Raw genomic sequence first — 21,058 nt, forward strand, 5'->3', positions numbered from 1 at the left:
ACTAAATCCGAGACACAAGAATAGCACTGGTACTACCAGTACAATACCTACACAATGGTTGAGCTGCTACCTATGCATTATTTTCATGTCTTCTATTGTTCACTAGGACGTTCATTGTGTGACAAGAAGCACATTAACAGGTCAAGCTTCCATCCAATTAAAATTAGACCCTTGTTGGGCTTTTTAATAGTTTATTTTTTAGATTTTCTTTATTTCACTATTATTATTTTCTTTATAGTTATTTTTATGTACAGGCAACATTTCTTTTTGGTATACTCATGACAAACAAAAATACTGGTAAACGCACAAAAGATATCACTTAAAATAAGCTCACCAGTGTGAAATATTGTGGAAATTATGATTTTGAATTACCAGAGGTAAGCCAATAAATGATGTTACTAGTGTACTCTCTAACAGAGACTGATTTTGCAGGAATCTTGAGTCACAATGGAATCTCATAAATCAGTTGGATCTGGGTGACCTCTGAAGGCACATACTAAAATACTGTGACCCCTGATTTCCTTAGTTTTCACATTTATTTTGTTCATAAAATGTGAATTCTATCTTAGCAAATTACAAATTCTACAGCAAGATACTTTTTGAAGATACAGTAACCCCTCACTGTAAGTGTCGGGATCCAAGTAAAAACCGTGACTTATAGGGGGTTGTGACTTACTGATGAGCCTCGTAAAACCTGCAACTTAGCGCTGGGTCTTATATACTGGTATGTTGATGCATATTTTCTGTTGTGTCAATGATATGCAAGGGAATAGACATAACCATAGACCCTCAACAAAGGGTCTATGACATAACTAAGTGTGTTACTAAAACATCTTTAAGTAGCTTGGGAGAGTTCACTGAATGTTACCATAGAAACTATAACTACTGAACTGGCAGTTGTGCAAGATGGAAACCAGCATATCAAAACCGCTGAAACACATGTATTATTTTATTTGCACATGCTTTAATATTACATTTACTTAGATCTGTTATGTACACGGATATTGTGGCATTTGTTTTACTATATGTTGAAATTGTGCAGCTGGCTGGCACAACTGCACATTAGACAAGCATTGACATTGCATAGCCCCCAAGGCAAAAACAAAACAAAAGGCCACAAGTAGACCAGTTTTGTTTGAATCCTTAACAAGCAGCCTATCAGCTGAGATAGCTCCACTGTTAGCAATGCACATTTCAATTAAAGAACTGAAGATATCATTAGAAAATGAACAATTTGTATAGTATCAAAGCAATCAAACTTGCTGTTTTCAACAAGAATTCGAAAATATAACTTTTCACCAAAAATGACAAAAATATTCATCAGAGTTAGATAATTGAAGATATCATCTCGAAATGAACAAATCTGAAAGAGGTCCACATGTAGTACCCATATATGTAATATCAAAGCAATTGGACTTGTTTGGAGCTGTTTTTAACAAGAAGTCGAAAATATCACTTTTTACCAAAAATTACAAAAAATATTCACCAAAATTAGAGAATTAAAGATATCATCACAAAAAGAACAAATCCGAGAGAGATCCACTCAAGATGTCTATATACCAAATTAGAAAGCATTCAGAATTACGGTTTCAAAAAAGAAGTCAAAAATATCAATTTTGACTAAAAATCACAAAAATATTCAGCAAAAAAACAAAATTTGAGATTTTGACATGAAATGAACAAATCTGAGAGACAATCATCCAAGGTACTTGCATATCAAACTTTAAAACATTCTGACTTGCGGTTTCAAAGAAGAAGTTGAAATTGTAAAGTTGACGACGACTGCGACGGACAATCAGTAATATGAACAGCTCCGCTGTGTCAGCTTCGTCGACAGCGGAGCTAACAAATATGACGAGAACCAGTAATAAAATATGAATGACTATGATTAATGATATGTAAGTTTAATTAAAATCAACCTGCTCATCTCAGAAAATGGTTCTACAAACATTTTATACAGACTGCATTCAAAATTCAACAAATTTGATTGAATCAGAAAATAATATAACTCACCATATACCGGTATAATATATATATATGTATAGTACTTGTGTGCAAAATTGAAACTGAATCATGCAATATATTAAAATTGGCATGAACATGAATAAAAACAAAATGGCCACCAGTCGGAAATTTTTGTTTTAATCTTTAAAAATATGACTTATATATGCACTTATAACCCAACATACATGATCCTGTTACAAAGTTTGAATGAAATCGGCAAGTTCATCTCTGAGAAACAATTATGGATACTTATAAGGATCAGAATGTAGAAAATTTGGGGAGTAATATAAATTAGCTGTTGATAGTACATCTACACCATACAACTATATGTTTAATGTACACATTCATTATCATCATTTACGCATACCCTCCTCTCCACTAGACTTGCTTCTTCCTCAATATCAGACTGAATTGTGTGATTTTTCTCCATTTCCTCTTGTAGATACTTCTCTTCAACACTGTCTGCATCTTCATCCTTATAAGTAACCCATCGCTGCTGGCAACTGATAATCCAACCTGATTTGCTCAATGTATAGACTGCTTTAGCCATGAATATTGTCCCAATGACAAAGTAGTATCCTCCATAAATACAAAACTGTAATGGAGAAATTATTACCTAGTTTGGCAATCTTAACAAATATAAATGATTCATAAGATTTCACATGTGGGTGCTAGGAATACTAAATTAGAAAAAAGTTTTGTTTATTAGTTGCTGCTAAGAACTGATTTGGTTATTGAGATATTTGTCTAGACAATATAGTAGTTGGTATTAACAACATTAGATAACATTTTACTTGAATTTTTATTCAATAAAACCAACTCTCTACAGTAACAATTACAGCTGTGAAATAGTAATATATTGTAATCTCTAAAATATGAAATTTCTCATTGAAACAAATCAAAACAGTTGTCATATTTATTAGAGGTTACAGATGTTTATTATTCATTTGCACACACAGTAATTGAAAAGCAAATAAACCAATTTGTACAGATTAATTAAAGACTATTATGTGATAGTAATTTGCACAAACAGCAAGCATGTATCAAGTTTCATTGCATTTGTGCTACTAAGAAACACAAAGAACAGGATATTATGAAAATTAATATGCACATATTTGAAGCATAATCGAATTCAGCCTGCATGGTGTTCATGACAAAGAAGATGTGTACCAAGTTTAACCCAAGCCATCCAGTGGCTATTGAGATATCAGTAGAATAAGGTACTAGTACAACATGGATACACAGTGACAGATAGATAGATCGAAAACAATCAAATAAAGCTTAGAGAGAACTCCTGTGTGCTGAGAGTATTGGAAACATATTAAAATTAATTGAAAATTTAAGATTAGCCATTCATACAAGAAGTTTGGTAACTAGTATTTGTCTGCAATTTGAGATGTACAACGTGAAAACAATGTAATCCACATTACTTAAGTATATTATACTTACAGAAAATTTGATTTTTGCATCTGTGGTTTTCAGTCTAATTAATTCCAGAGCACAAGTGTAATTGAAATCTAATAATAATTACATAATAATTATGAATGTTTTTCAACATTAAACTAATCGTGGAAGTGGATTACCTCAGAGCAGCTACGAACAAAATGTCAATGAAATGTGATGATTAGGCAATTACTGTAAAATCTGTATTAAAAGTCGCGGCTTCTATTAAAATGGTACAATGCAACAGAGGAGATGCGGCTTCTATTAGAGCATCTACACATATGCGACCTGGTGAATTTTTGGGTCTCGACTGTTCAAAAAGAATGGGTGTGGCTTCTATTGGGGATGCGGCTTCTAATACAGATTTTACAGTAGTATGCTCAAATTTTAATTCAAAACTAATCTGGTCTTTAGGATTGTTCTCAGGGACTTGTATACTGAGTCTTATTGAAATGCAATAATTGTTTTTTGAGATATAGGTAGAAAATTGGATAAATATTATGCAAATTAAGCAATTATAATGCATAGATTTCAACCCAAAACTAATTAGGTCTGTGTATTGTTCCAGGGCAAGTTTCATTATTATCATTATAATGTGACGATATAGTTTGCCATGAATGATCTCCCAATTAAATTACTCTCACTTAATGTGAGGGGTATTAGAAACAATATAAAGAGAACCAAATTATTTGCATGGTTGAAACGCAAAAAATGCGACATTATTTTGCTGCAAGAGACTTACAGTTCTCAAGAGGTTGAAGAGCAGTGGACAAAACAATGGAATGGCAAAATATTTTTCTCACATGGTACTAATCACAGTAGGGGTGTATGTATTTTATTTAGACAATTAGCCAATATTACAATTCATGATAACATCAATGGTGATGAAGGGAGATTTGTGTATCTGGATGTTACCATCCAAAATTTACGAATGGTATTGGGAAGCATCTACGCACCCAGTATCTCCAGTGAACAACTTCTGTTTTATGATTTGTGGGGCTCTAGTTTTAATAACATGTTAGGTGAGGGTAAGCAATTAATTTTGGGAGGAGATTTTAATGTATGCCTTAACCCTACACTGGATAAACAAGGAGGGAATCTAAAATACAAAAAACGATTAATAGATAAAGTGAATGATAAACTGTCTAATTTTGATCTGGTGGACATTTGGCGGATAAAAAATCCAAACAGCAAACGCTTCACATGGAGACAAAAATCTCCTGTCATACAATGTCGTCTTGATTATTGGTTCATTTCTGATACCCTACAAGATCTTGTGAAGTCAGTAGAAATCAAACCATCCATCTGCTCAGATCACTCAGCTATTACTCTCTGTATTCAAAGTGAATCATGGGGCAGACATGGTCGGTCCTACTGGAAATTTAATAATTCTTTGTGTAAAGATAGAAATTATTTCCTAAAGCTATCAAATCAAATCAAGCAGTGGGAGTCTGAGCTTTCAGGCAAAGACCCAATGATTTCCTGGGAATATCTAAAGTATAAAATAAGACGTTTTACAATGACCTATTCAAAATCAAAAGCTCAAGAAAAAAACAAAAAACTTCATGAACTGGAATCATTGATTGAGGACTTGGAAAATAATCTTGATAATGAAATTAAAACAGAACAATATCATGAGACAAAATTGAAAATAGAAAAAATCTGGAATGATAAAGTACAGGGTTCCATTATACGATCTAGATGTAATCATTACGAGCTGGGAGAAAAAAGTAATAATTTTTTTCTGCATCTGGAGAGATCAAACAAAACTAAAACAACTGTGAAACGCTTACAAATTAACAATACTGAGGAAACAAATACTGATCACATCATGTCCTATATTAAAGAGTTCTACTCAAATTTGTATGCGAAAAATCATTTAACAGAATCAGAACTGGGCGCTCAACAATTTTTATACAGTACTAACATCCCTTGCCTAGGTGAGGAAGCAAAGCAGTCTTGTGAGGGAGCACTAACTTTGAATGAATGTTTTAGAGCCTTAACTTTATTACCAAAAGATAAAACACCTGGTAATGATGGCTTGTCAGCTGAATTTTATCTAACATTTTGGAACATTATTAGTTCACATTTACTCAATAGCTTAAATTACTCTCATAGAAAGGGACAGTTAACAGAGTCGCAAAGACAAGGGGTCATAATCCTGATTGCTAAAAAAGGCAAAGATAAAACATTCCTTGAAAACTATAGACCAATCTCCCTCATTAATACAGATGTCAAGATAGCCTCTAAAGCAATTGCAAAACGCATTTATGCCATCCTGCCAACTATCATTCACCCAGACCAATGTGCGTTTGTGAAGGACAGATTTATAGGTGATGCAATTCGCACAGTTTTTGATGTAATGTGGCTAACTAGACATCAAAATACACATGGCGTGTTAATATCATTGGATTTCAAAAAAGCTTTTGATTCTGTTGATCACAATTTTCTGATAAAAACATTGGAGGTATTTAATTTTGGTAATTCCTTTATAAATTGGGTAAAAACATTTTACAGTAGCATCTCTTCCTGCGTGATAAATCATGGAAAGTCAACTGGTTACTTTCCCATTGCAAAAGGTGTGCGGCAGGGAGACCCCTTATCCCCTTATCTGTTTATAACAGTAGTGGAATTACTTGCAATCAGTATTCGAAATAATTCAACTATAAATGGTATTGGTACCTTTAAAAAATTTATTAAGTTAGTAATGTATGCAGACGACATAACCTGTACAATTAAGCCCACCTCAATGATACCGCTCTTCAATACAGTTTACAAATTTGGAAAATGTTCAGGATTAAATCTAAATAAGGATAAAACTGAGGCTCTTTTGTTGGGGTATGGTCACAGACCAAAAGAGAAAATAAATATTAAATGGTCAAATGGAATAACAATTTTGGGAGTTTTTTTCACATATGCATCTGACATGTCTATTGAAGAAAATTTTTCAAAGAAAATTAACAGTCTGAAGTCAGTATGCTCATTATAGTCTAGAAGAAAACTCTCAATAATTGGTAAAATACAGATCCTTAAAACCTTTGGCCTTTCCCAATTCATATATTTAGCATCAATGATTTCTGTGCCAAAATCTATTATAAAAAAAATCAATAGTATTATTTACAATTTTATTTGGAATGGAAAGGATAAAATTAAAAGAAACATCCTTATTTCAGATATTGAAAGAGGTGGATTGAATATGATTGAGGTGGACTCCTTTTTTAAAGCACAACAGATTATGTGGGTGAAACGGTTTGTTTCTGATAGCCAAGCCGGATGGAAGGATATATTGAAGGGACTATTGAAAAAGTTTGGGGACCTTGTGTTTTTTTGCAACTATGATGAATCAGAATTTGAAAATCAAATCCCACCCTTTTATTATGATATCATCCGGGAATGGTCATCTCTGACATTATACACTTCAAAAACAACATCTGAAATTGATAAACAAATATTATGGAACAATAGATTTTTAAAAATTGGCTTTCGTACAGTCTATCTGAAAAGTTTGGCAAGGAAAAAAGTATTAAGAATAATAGACCTAATCAATTTCTATGGAAACTTTCATGACTGGCAATATTGGAAGGTAAAAGGTATCACTTTGACAGAATACCATACTATACAAGACCTAATCTCTGCAATACCAGATGAATGGAGAGAGAACATTCATGCTAATACCCATGAGTGGTGTGATTTTCAAAACAAAGTCAAATGGAATTCTAAGTATGTTGCAATTAATACACTGACGAGCAAAAAGGTGTACAAGTCTTTGTGTGAAAACATTATTGAAGAGCCAAATATTGCCATAGACTTCCAACATTTGTATGGGATGAAACAAAATGTAATTTTCAAACTACCTTTCAAGACAACAATCTCCACAGATCTTAGAGCATTCCAATACAAAATTCTACACAGAGTTTTAACAACTAACGTAAAACTGTATAAATGGAAAATAATCAATTCCCCCCACTGTTCTTTTTGTGAAAAAGAAGAAGAAACATTAGAACACCTATTTGTTAACTGTATTGTTGTAAAGAGACTGTGGAGACTGTTGCAAAGTGATTGCAAACTTATTGCCAATTTGGTTTGTAATGTCAAAAATATTATTATAGGTCTATGTGAACCGGAAAATATACTGTTAAATCATTTTATTTTATTATTTAAAAAATATGTATATACATGTAGGGTTCAAAAGGTTCATCCAACAAAATACGCATATAAAAGTTGGATCAGGGAAAATAGAAATATTGAACTACAAATCGCAATAAACAAAAACAAAGAGCTTATCCATTATCAGAAATGGGAACCATTAACTAATTGGTTAGATAATGGGTAAATTTAGATGTTATACCAGAATTTTTAAGAATTAATCGTCACATTATTTTTTTTTTTTTTTTTTTTCTTAGTTTTTTTTTTCTTTATTTTTCCATTATGTGATGTAATATTTTGTGTTGTATGTCCATTATTGAAACAAAATAAAAATATTGTTTAAATAAAAAAAAAAAAAAAAAAAAAAAAAAATAATGTGACGATTAATTCTTAAAAATTCCGAAATGGAAAGCTGAAAAGTAAATTATCATGCAAGTTACATAATTATTATGCATGTATATAAACCCAAAACTATGTACTAAGTTTCAACAAAATCTAATAACTGGTTCTTCAGATATCTGTGAAACAGACAGACAAACACACGCACACACAGGTACAGACACACCAACTGCAAAGACTCCCATTTTGTGCTGTGCACACGGGAGTAAAAGATGGCCATAATGAACAAGAAATTGAGAATTGTCACAGTGGTAACATCAGTCTCAATTACTGGCAAACTTACTTGCACATCAGCAGGCAGATTTAATCCATGTTTGTCAACAACAATAAGAGTCAACAAACTTTGTAAAGCCAAGGCAACAAATGAATTACATCCAAATACAAGGGCATAGCGCTCGGTGGTTAGATGACTTGCAATCTGAAATCTGAGAAATCAATAATAATAATAATATTTGATTTGGATTTTTTTCAACTACATAATGATATTTAGTGAGGCTGTAAGGTCGATTGGTTTAGATCTCTTCAACAACAGAATGACATTAGTGTAAGGTCAATTGGTTTGGATTTCAACAACTTCAGAGTGTCATTAGTGAGGCTTGTGAAGCAAAAACCATTTTGTTAGTCATTTTGGTCCATGAAGCAACAAAGTGGCAATACGGTTGGAACATTTGGCCCATGAAGCAGTAAGCAGCAATTGGTTAAAACCTTTGACTCATAAAGCAACAACGGCAATTTATTACACCTAATTTTAATTCTCTCATCACACCTAAGTAGCTTGCATTTTGAATTTTGTTATATAAATAATTGTCATTTGCCATATATTTTCTATTTCTATTTTCTGTTCATTAATACACATTGCACATAATAATTATGACATACATATGACAAATAATGAGCTGAAATGACATAAAGCACGTTCACTCACGTTGCTATAGTGATAAGCAGCTGGTACGAAGATCTGAATAAGATGTAGAATGCATAGGATAACCATATGTTTGATGAAAACCCCATAGCACACAAAATAACAGCATCCAGCGTAGACACAATTCCAAGTGTTAATTCACCAAAAATTGTCCAGTTAAACTTTATGAAGGCAAGAATGAAGGTTGCAAAGGCACCTATAATTTGAACACACTTGAGATTTAAAATAAATGGTAAATTTAGTTTGATTGATGTTTAATGTAACAAGTACAGTTGTACAACCTGTATATCTATATATATATACCCCGGTATAGTAAAATATGTGCCTTAATTTTCATTACAGCATATACACAAAAACAGTTCTGGCAATCTTAAGAACCAGATATATAGTAAAAAAAATAAGCTATTTGCATATTTATAAATTGAAGTCAACTCTTAATTTGTTTCGAAAATATTTATGAAGAGATTTAGCCAATAGAAAATTGTATCAATTTCATAAAAATCATTTGCATCAAAATGATGGTCACATTAACACCAGGACAAACACAATATGATCATAGCAAATTTGTGGCTATTACACAATATTTTGACAGATTTAGATAAAGCAAATTTCCATCTACCAGTACATTGCCCAAGGTATCGCCAAGTCAAATGGTTTAGCAGTTTTAGAGAAGAATCTTTATAAGCAAGTTCCCCTTCCACAAAACCCTTATATTTTAGTACACATCAAACATTTTTTCCCACACTGTGTATATACCAGTACCTGATAATGTTGAAACAGCATCAACTGCACCGTTATAAATACGAGAATCATCACTTGTGGATGGCTCAATTAAATCCCATAAATTCTGTACATAGTTACCAATTTGAAAGTAACCACATGTTGCAAATGCCCACCATAGAGACCATTTAAGCAAATGACTTGAGGAATAACATGACTTAAAATCAGTCAACAGAGATTGGAAGTTACCCTTGCAGGATGTGCACTGAACTTTAATTATTCTTCTTTTCCTCTTTGGAGATTGATTTTCAATGTTATCATCAGCATATGTGTTTGTTCTTATTACAAGATCCTCTTGCGAAGATTGTGTTGAGTCCCAAATACTCCCATAATCATCTTGCACACAGTTTGTATCTGAATTTTGATGAATATATAGTTCACCCTCGGTTGAAGTAATATCCTCATTAGCCATCACATCTTTAAATTCATCTTTTGCTGCAGTGTTTTCGTCAGACTTCTGACATTGTGGTGGGGGTGGAAGTGAGACATGATGAGAATCAATTCCAGAAACAGAGTCTCTGTGAAAATACACACTCTTCTTGGTTGGGGGCAGAAAGATGGAAATCACAAAAGCAACACAGAGACTTACGAAAGAGATCACATTTAAAAGGAAATATGTTGTTGTAATGTGCGAAGACACAAGAATTTGCCCGAGCACTCCAGCCGTAAAATCTCCTGTCAATATAGCAGTTCGTGTATAGCTAGTTACTTTCCGATATTGTTGAGGTGAAACTATCGCATATATATAAGAATAGTAAGCAATCTCTGTCGCTGTGGCAAGTCCATAAAAGAACTGCATTAAAAGCATTGCCTGAAGTCCATTTCCCCAGATGAGTAACGACCATGTAGCTAAATATGTTAGAACCTCCACTATGATAACTGGTTTATACCGCAGAAAATCCGTCAAAAGAAATACAAACACTAGAGCAAAAAGGTAGGAATATGTCCAAATGGGATATATTTCATTGTCAACTTCTTCAGCCGTCAAATTCTTATAATTTCGTAAGTATGGTGTAAGAAATGGTTCAGAAGGCCGCATTTCTTTAAAGAAACCATACAAACATAACAATACTGTTGCCAACACCCACGACTCATTAGCCATCTTCTTCTGATAAAATATGTTGATTACTTTACGCACATACCACTTTCAAAGATGCCTAAATGCGAACAAAGAAAATGTACACTACAGTGAAGGGCATAAAACTGTGGTCATTAAAATTTTTTTAATAAATGTACATTTTTATAAATCAAAGTGGATCTTAGAATTCAAAGTGACCAATCCAGAAATAGTATTGTGAAATGGTTGTTAGTTATAGTTAATATTAACGAATAAATTCAATATTATCCAATCAGCAAGTGCTTTACTTCAAATATATGGGTGGTCGCATTTGCTATGACACATGAAGGCATGAGGGACACTATAGACGTAAACACTCTTTAGCCAATCACTATTGAATTTTAATCCTTATAAATATACTTATAAATAATGATAAACCTAACTGCTTTTATTTGAAATCAGTCACATTCAAATTAAAACAAATGGATACATCAGACAGAAATTACAAAGTAACTGTACATGCTCATACAATATGTATATGTTTGACTTTATAATATTTGGGTTTATAAATAGTTTATTGAATACATGTTTTTTTGACTTTGAAGTGTTTCTCTGGCTTTAAACAATTTTTTTAAAATTTTTACATCATTCAATTAAAAATGCTGTGATTGGCTATGAGATTGACTGAAAGTACACCATGGTAGTGACTTTAGATATTCTGTGAAACTTGTATACTCAACAGTCTACTTGAATGGCTAGAGTTTTTGACGGTGTTGCAACTGATGTTTTTAGCCAATTGCATTATTTAATAGATGAATAATTTGTATGATTTCTGTACTATCATTAGTGATATTGCAAAGTCTACTATGGCAAAGTAAATATATATATTATGGACACTCATTTTGAATTGCCCATGAATGTGGTTTAACTGTAAATATCAAATTTGAACACAACAGTGACATTAAATTCAACCACTATTTTGAGTTTCTAAATGTTTTAATAAAATGTAAAAATTAAAAAGGCAGGAAGCTGCTAAAAGGCATGAGTGTAGCTCCTGAGCCAATCACTATTATTTTTTTTTAATTTGAATGAAAGCCGGTGTTCATAAATACGAGCGTACATTTAGAAGCAAAGTCTGGGTTTTGCGCTCTGTATAAAAATATAAACTGTGCATGGTGATATATGATAATTTTTTACCAATACCAAAACATTTCCCTTATTTTTATAAATATTGTTTATAAATTTGAATGGCAGCTAAATTAACCAGCCAGATTATATGGAGGTCTCTTGCCTATTATTAAGGGTTCACAATTTAATGAAGGGGAGGGGTCGAATATTTTCTTGACAAGTATTCTATTCACATATGCCAAACATTTTTTTCTATTAACATTACACTGAAATTTGCTTACTTTATGCAGCCATCATTTTTTCTCAACAATACATAACATTTTTGTTCTCAACCGCCTCCATGCATTTTTTATGTCTATTTACATTTCCAAGATTGACGACCAAGCAAATACATATTTCCATATTGTATGAGTAGGAAATATGAATTCTAGGGTATATTAAGTCCCTAAATGTTAATAGTTCGAGGAAACGTTTACGAAGAAATGAACCTTACAAACTTTGTTTATGTTCCACTGGCTGCCATTTTGTTTCGCAGTGCATCTTGGTATTGATGAGCGTTTTCTCTCTGGTTTTCATCCGGGTACTTATTTTCCACAAAGCCCGCCAACGAGCTAATTCTTTACCGTTTTTTGGTGATATTCACTGAAATTGTCAGGTAGGTTGTTTGATATATGTGCTAAATAACCCCTCAAATGAATGCTGAATGTCTGGTTACAGTTGTAGGCACTTTTCTAGTTGGAGAAAAGGAATAACTTGTCGTTTGTTTGTTCGTATGTGTGTGCGTAAAAACTTCTCTCCCAGGTTTTGTATGATTGACGACGAGCGTGTTTCGTTATGCTATAATGTCACTGCCCCATTCAGCAATATTATGCCGAGTTTGCTTTCTGTCCCCTCTGAATTATGTGTAGTGTTTTTGTTTTTTTATTGTCTCATGTTTTATTTCGTCAATATGTGTCGACGAAACGATTGAGTGTCCGGCATCGTACGTGTCATGTATCATGGACGTTTCAGTGTCGTCAATATTCGCCATTTCGTGCCACTAGCATCACATGGCTTCGTGTGCACAAAAAAAACACGACCTAATACACATGGAATTGGTAGCTATCGATGAACAAGTCTGCCATTTTTGTCAAAGTGTGCTAAATTCTCTTGTTATTCTCCCATGATTCAGTACAGAATGATTACATTCAAAGTATTTTATGAAATGAATTTGCTTAACACGACACGCCCTATTAAGTTGCTATGTAGACCACTATTGCTGCAGTCATCATTTTTCGTCCGTGCTGCAGTTTACTATTTTGATATATGGCAGCTCAGCTTGTCGATGCTTAACTGCAGCAAGTCGTTTAATGCATGATAATGGTCAAGAAAAGATGAATCTGAATGAAAATCAAGTGATTTTTGTCATTAAAAAAATGTTATAATACAAGAGTTTTTGCATCAATCCTATTTTTTTAAGTGTATATTAGAGTTGAGTGCATGCATTTTATCCAGGCATATTAATTTGTATTACATGCGCAACTGTAGACAGTTCTTCTTGTCTAAATGTTTTTCTCATGTTCTAATATGTGTTTGCGAAATGCCAAAGGCATTTCAAACGAGGACTGTAAAGGCTGAGGGTCCTGTCTTTCTATTAATTATATATGCATTTTGATGACGTAGTGAAATTTGCATGTGAGAGTTTTTCATTGGAAGTTTTTCAAGAATGTCATGCATGTGCTTGTTTATTTGATTGTCCTGTCTCGTTTCTTCACACTCGTGCAGTGAACAAAGTTGCGGCTCCTGTTGTCTGATGCTTCAGCTGTCTTACTTCTGTTAACTTGTACTGCGCAACTCCGAAAACAAGGTCGATGGTGTATGGTTCAGCCTCATTCTGGTTTGATCACCTGATACAATGCCCATTCAAGTAATCCATCAGACTATCATGTGACGGTTGATTCAGCCCAAATCAAATTCGTTCCACAAATTGAATTCAGATTTATTCCTCCGATTCAGGTTAGTCCGATACGAACTAATCCAATACGGGCAAATGGTCTGAGATCCAATCATGGTCACACATTCATTGTGCGTATAACAGCATCCCGAATACTGAATCCCAGTCGTTTATTGCATCACACTTTGCAATACGTTAATCCGTCAATGTGAATTGGGACGAATTGACTGTGAATCAAACTGATATTCATTTAACAAGCACATACACATGTAGTCACATGTATTTACCAATGAGAGATGCTCAACTGATATTGGATATATTCACTGGGTTTAATTTTAGCAGATTTCATGTTGCAGGGTGTTTTGATGTTGCATATTTCTTATGTTTTAAAGGAAATAATTCGTAGGTAAAATTTGCATGCATTATTGTATTAACTGTATGATAAAATAAAACTTAGAAAATAATTGAACCCTGTACGTAGTTTGCAACAGTGTTTAAGATCAATATTGGGTTTGCAGAGCAGAGTCTTGACTTTAGGTGAATTAAGCTACAAAATAACATGAAAAAGCCTTCATTCTCATCCAAATAAACCACAAAATTAATATCAAGGCATATCTTTTTTTTTCTGTTATTATTTTATTTTGTTTTGTTTTTTCATCCTTACTTCATTGTAATTTAACTCAAGATTCTATAAAGGATACGATATCAATAAAGTTTATTATTATTACGAAAAAAGGGATTGAATGATTTCCCTAACATAATTGGTCATTTATGAACTATTTTTGAACTATTTGTTGTGTTGCGAGTTGTATTCCTATTTTGCAAATACTTTATCCATCACTCTCGCTTAAATTCATATTAGTGGTTACCACCATCCATACTTCAGTCTGTCTGCCCACCTGGTGTAATATCAGGAGCACTATGGTAGTGAGACATTCAAACAGTGTCCATAGTCTAAAAACTCAAAAATAGTGTTACAGTATTGGCTGACTGTTTTTAACTCTTCTCTTCTAGCAACAAGTACTCTAGGCTAAGATGATCAATGGCTCAACATTATTGGCATGTACACCCCTGATCATTTACATGTACTTTTTCCCCAATTTGGAATTACATTACTCTAAGCCAACTATACCCACTTTCAATGAATACCATGTACACCCCTCCCTCCACAAATCGTTTAAACTAATCAGAATAAAGATGCTGGGGGACCTGTCATGTTCAATGCCATCTTGTTAAATTTTGAGATGCATTTTGTGTAAATGACTTCAATGTACCGTCTTACTCCCCAGATCTAAATGATGCCAGAAGCTGAAAAAAGAAGTGCACCTGATACAGGGGAAGAACCAAATGCCAAGAAAGTATGTGTTGAAGAGACTGGTGGTGGTGGTAATGCTTTATCTGATATCCCAGAAACAAGCAATGAAACTGTGATGAAACCTGATGAGGGAAAATCACAAGATGTTCCATCTTTAGCTGATACCACAAGTGGAACACAGAGTGTGCAGATCGGTCAGAATAATGCTGGTGATACTATTATCATCATCACTCATTCAAATGCTTTAACAGGACAGACTACAACACTTCAAGGTGAGAGCATCGCTTCTACTGGTGGACTTGGTAGTGATGTTGGCAGCAGTGATAAGGATGGAAGTGCTGCTAATGAGAAGAACAATGGTATGGATGGTAAAAATAAAATGGGTTCTCCTGGACGAATGAATACACGCTCAACTACTAAAAACAGTCCAGGACAAGATAGAGAACCAGATGAGCAGGAGATGTACATGTGTACTGAGTGTGTGTATGGAACACCACATAAATACAATCTGAAAACACACATGAAGAGACATCAGAAAATAGAAGAGAATGAGCTCCACAAGTGTGATCAATGCGACTATAACTCACCATATAAACATGACTTGAGAACTCATATGCAGAAACATGATCCAGAAAAACCATACAAATGTTCAAAATGTGATTTCTCCAGTATCTACAAACACAGTATGTTGCATCATGTGGCAAGCAAACATGAAGGTCTCCGTCCACACAGGTGCGATTTTTGCAACTATGCATCTGCTCGGAAGCAAGATTTGAGAACGCATCTTGCAATTCATAGTGGTGAGAAGCCATTCAGGTGTTCAGAGTGTGATTATGCAACCCAGTATAAAGCAAGCCTGAAAGCACACATGGATAAACACAAAGGACTGAGACCATATCAGTGTGATGCTGAGGGATGTGATTTTGCCACCAATACCAAACAGAATTTACGGTCACATAAGCTGCGACATTCTGTAGTGAAACCTTACCAGTGTTCGCATTGTGATTACAGTGCAGCACATAGACAGCAGCTTATAAACCATGAAGCCAAGCACCGGGACGACCAACCACCCAAAGAGAAGACTTTCAAATGTGATCTATGTGAATATGCCACAGCACATAAACATAGTCTGACCAGACACTTGCTGACCCATGAAGAAAATAGAGCACCACCAGACAAGGTGTATGCATGCGATCAATGTACCTACACTACTGGATACAAAAACAGTCTCAAAAGACATATGGCAACACACTCCCCTCTCAAACCCTTCAAGTGTGGGCATTGCGATTACTCTGCAATCAACATGACACAGATGCATGTACACATCGCTAAACATACTGGTGTGAAACCCTACAAGTGTGAGAAATGTGATTATGCGACTGCTAACAAACAACATCTCACGGCTCACCAGGCCAAACATTCTGACCTCAAGATGAAATGCGATTACTGTGATTTCACAACGTCTTGGAAACAGCGACTTCGCACTCACATTAAAGCACATCAGATGGGAAGAGTGTACAAATGTACACAGTGCAAGTATGTAACTAGCTCCAAAGCAGATCTGAAAGTGCACTGTAAAGAACACCTTCCGTTCCCAATGCCTGTAGGAGTGGCTTCCAACCTACAGACTGTGCACGTTGGTGATTTTCAGAATGTAGCCTCGGTGGAGACAACTGAAACTCAAGATGCCTTGTCACAGATCTCAGATGCTATTGCTGCTTACCAAGCACAGGCTGAATTACAAAATCAGGTCATTACGCATACAGTGGAAACATCAGAACATGAAAAGGTAAAGTGAATTAATTTTCGGCTAAAATGGGACTTGACATTTTCCAAGCATCAAAAGATTGCGCTGAATCAGTTTTTGCCACAGGTGAATTTGAATATTGAGGTGATCAATCAGCTAATCAGTTCAGGTGATTGGAGAGTAAGAGTTATAAATCCAGTAGAATTCTTCATTCAATGATGATGTTCAAAACATTATTTTATTTCACTGTATATACCAGTAGTGGATATTATGCAATGTCTTTCTAATTGTATCTCTCTCTTTCAAAACACTTTGTCAGTGAAATCTATATTCAACTTGTTACTGTCTATGGTAAAATGTCTAGGTCAAACATCATACTATCCCTACTACTTCAGAACCCCAAGGAGGGGACAAGGTTTCCTAAACAAGATTTAATATTTGTTTACCAATAGCAATGTTAACATATGAATTGCAATATACATGTATATTGTTTTGCAGGATGTAGGTGAAAGTGAAGTGAGTGGTGGAGAGCAAGTAATAGTAATACCACAGTTAGAGAATACCTCTGCTGGTGATGGAGAAGTCAGAGAAGTTGTCATTGAATATGCTACAGATGGAAGTCAGGTAATTGTATATTAGACACATCCCTATTCATTTATTTGGTGCAAATTTAGTGTGTAAGCTCAGGCTTGTGTATTTTACATGATGGCAGGTGACTAGCATATACACAAGGCAAAATTTAATATATCAAACAAGCTGCTCTCTGTTCGGGTTGAGTAGTCAATCAGGCACAATCTTGTAAGTAGCTCACATTGACTTGCCAGTGGTGGTGCTGTGTTAATGGAATAGATTAGTCCACATGTATCGCGGATTGTCTGGACACGCGTAAATTGTGAAATATCAAGCTATGTTCCTCTGTATTTGATGTTGCTAATTTTATCTTCCTCTTGACAGGTGCATTTAGTTGATGAAGATGGCAACCAATTACAGGCTGTTAAATACATAGATGGACAAGTTGAACTGATAGAGCAACCACATGAACACATAGTAGAAGCTCAAGAAGAAGGCGTTGAGACACACCTAGTAGAAATACCTGTCATGGGCCATGAAAGTGAAGTGGGTCAAAATGAGGTCACTGCTGTTGCTATGCAAGGATGAAGTCGAATTAAATGTCAAATATTGTATTTGAGTTGTGTGTCCATTATGAAAAAATATGTTTGGATGCAAATGCTTATTTTATGGATACAATGTATGCTTCCATATTGTACATGTACATGGAGGTCCAGGCACCTCGACCATGGTTGACAGTAATGTTGTACAGGCATGGATGTAACTTTCATAACCGGTGTATGGGTCATATGCGATGAAGGTACCACATGAAGCAAACTCTCACAATTTGCGAACATTTGAAGGTGTTCCTGTTCTGTGCACGTCGATTGAATGTTGTCACAGAACAAACATTGGGTGCTTGGAAATGTTAGATTGCATAAACTAAAATGAGAAGGAGATTATGTGAATAAGCATCAACACTACCTAAAATGGTCTGAGATGGACATTAATCAGTTCTTCCACAAAATTTAATTTTAATTAGGTTTTCTAGAACTGTAGATTTCTTCTGTAATTTTGTGATCATATTGCATTTCACATGACTTCTCCAATACATGCGTGTTCTTCATTGCATATCCCACACCTCTATACCCTAATCTTATAAATTCTTGTTACAGGGTAACATAGCAGCAAAATTAAATTACATTTGAATTGATACACTGTTGCTGTTCCATTAGCCCAACTGTGTATTTCTAGGGCTATGTTTCTATTGTTAAAAAAATACTGCTAGATTATATTGAGTTACAATTGAGTTAATTTAATTACAAAAGATATGTTGTCATCTTTTGTATCGAATTCAGTTTAATATTTGCCAAACTCACAAATATATTAAAAGTGTGATAATTTTGTTTATTTTTCAAGAGATCTCTGTACATATTTACAAATGTGAATTTAAATAATTTTGTTACAGTTGTTTACTAAAAAAATGAGAAATAAATTCCTGATTCCTTATTTAAATAGAGAAACTTGATGGAACCATATATTATTTCTAATTAATGAACGAATAGTATTAAGATGAGTTTCCTGGTCTCTATCACTGATGTGTGCACTGGTGTTTATTCTATATCTTGTTTTACGAACAATTTGAAAACTTTCAACCTGGACTCCAGTAATGTAAAATCAACTTACTTGGTAGAAAACTTCAGTTTGTATGTTGGTAGTAAAATATTTGCATGTTTGTCATGTTCAGAAGTCACACACATTTGGTTTCCCAGCAAAACTTGAGTCTGAATGTTTTGATTCAACAAACTATTCTTTGCTAATCAAATTAACAATTTATTTTATAACATAATTAATTAATTAATGCAATAACAATTTGAGTGAACCAGTTTATATCTGGTTTGAATAATTTCAATTCATCTGTAGATATGTGTCCCCTTATCTGTAAAAAACATAGACACTGAACACTTAGCAAGAACAACCATTATCGTTCAATCAACATCTTTCTAATTTGGTATTTGATTACTTTTCTTTTAGTTGCAGAAAATGCGCGAAATAAAATGATTTGCTCAGTTGGTGCCACTATATGGCTACCTCAAACTGGAGACTCCATTGTAATTATAGAGGTATTTTGGGTGTTGATGAAAAGTTGTTCAGTGTACAGCGCATGTCATTTACCTGTTGTCATTTTTTTTTTTTAGGGTTGTTTAAGTGGGTGGAGAACTGAAATGTAAATTTATTTTTCAAATCCACTTGTTGAAAAGTGGTGTGTATTTAAATTTGTGATTATTATTAAGAGAAGTCTTATCTCAGGCAGTCTTGTACCATAATTTTCTTTTTTGGTTTTTGTGGGTTTAAATTTTTGAGATTGAATTGAAAATTATTGCATTGGTGTTTCATAGTTTGTATTACATGATTCTCTGTCATTAAAGTAAACGTTTTTCAGGTGAAATACATTGTATATGCAAAATGACCTTGTTTTATATGGTTAACCTGCATTGAAAAGTAAAATGTTAAGTCTCACTGGAATAAACCATCAAATATTAAATACGTGTCAGTGATTAAGTGGAGAAGTGCTTCTGTGAGGTAAAACAAGCAGCCTCTCGGCTGAGATAGCTCCGCTGTTATCATTGGAAAATGAACAATATGTACAGTATCAATGCAATGGGACTTGCTGTTTTCAACAAGAATTCAAAAATATCATTTTTCACCATAAATAATTGTGGTTTTTAACAAGAAGAAAATATCACTTTTTACCAAAAATTACAAAAATATTCACCAAAATTAGAGAATTGACGATATCATTACAAAATGAACAAATTTGAGAGTGGTCCACATGTAGTACCTATATATGTAATATCAAAGCAATTGCACTTGCGGTTTTTAACAAAAAGTCGAAAATATCACTTTTTACCAAAAAAGTTCACCAAAATTAGAGAATTGACGATATCATTACAATATGAACAAATCTGAGAGATCCACATGTAGTATACCTATATATGTAATATCAAAGTAATTGGACTTGCGGTTTTTAACGAGAAGTCGAAAATATCACCTTTTACCAAAAATGACAAAAATATTCACCAAAATTAGAGAATTGAAGATATGATCATGAAATGAACAAATCTGAGAGAGGTCTACCCAAGGTACATATACACCAAGTATCAAAGCATTCAGGCTTGTAGTTTTCAAGAAGAAGTCGAAAAAGTAAAACATTGACACGGATGACGACGGACAATCACTCGTATGATAAGCTCCGCTCGACAAAGTCGACAGCGGAGCTAAAAAAGATGAACTAGGAGATGGGCAATATCATGCAAAATGCACCTGTATTTTGTTTATGACTACATCATTCATTGTCATTTAAAAAATCTTCCAAATTTATTTTGACTACACAGATCAATTGAATGGTCGTTTACGCATTTACACCACTGAAAAGTATCATTGCTAGTAGATATTTCACATGTGTAATTTAAAACTGTGACCAAACTGTAAACCCATCAGTTGCACAATGAAAACTTGTCCATTGCCTTCTCCATAGCATCTCCGTAAACTGAATTTTCTTGATTTCATGAAAATGGTATTTTGGTAGCCTCTTCCAGAACCATAGCAGCTGTTGCATAGAAAACAAGCATGTC

General features: G+C 34.0%; 2 protein-coding genes across 2 annotated transcripts; one reads left to right on the forward strand and one right to left on the reverse strand.

The window, feature by feature from the left end:
- Window positions 1-1,888: 1,888 nt before the first annotated feature.
- Window positions 1,889-12,510, reverse strand: LOC100371316 (thiamine transporter 2-like). Its single transcript, XM_002736855.4, has 5 exons — window positions 12,373-12,510; window positions 9,677-10,851; window positions 8,918-9,110; window positions 8,276-8,417; window positions 1,889-2,599 (listed from the first exon to the last, which is right to left on the reverse strand). The coding sequence occupies exons 2-5, from the start codon at window positions 10,794-10,796 to the stop codon at window positions 2,336-2,338; spliced, it is 1,719 nt and encodes a 572-aa protein (XP_002736901.1). The 5' UTR covers window positions 10,797-10,851; window positions 12,373-12,510; the 3' UTR covers window positions 1,889-2,335.
- Window positions 12,448-19,968, forward strand: LOC100371469 (uncharacterized). Its single transcript, XM_085501978.1, has 4 exons — window positions 12,448-12,534; window positions 15,102-16,916; window positions 17,373-17,498; window positions 17,829-19,968. The coding sequence occupies exons 2-4, from the start codon at window positions 15,108-15,110 to the stop codon at window positions 18,030-18,032; spliced, it is 2,139 nt and encodes a 712-aa protein (XP_085358104.1). The 5' UTR covers window positions 12,448-12,534; window positions 15,102-15,107; the 3' UTR covers window positions 18,033-19,968.
- The last annotated feature ends 1,090 nt before the right edge of the window (window positions 19,969-21,058 follow it).

The sequence above is a fragment of the Saccoglossus kowalevskii genome, chromosome 1 (genome assembly GCF_978046115.1).
Source record: "Saccoglossus kowalevskii chromosome 1, keSacKowa6.1, whole genome shotgun sequence".
Taxonomy (NCBI): Eukaryota; Metazoa; Hemichordata; class Enteropneusta; family Harrimaniidae; genus Saccoglossus; species Saccoglossus kowalevskii.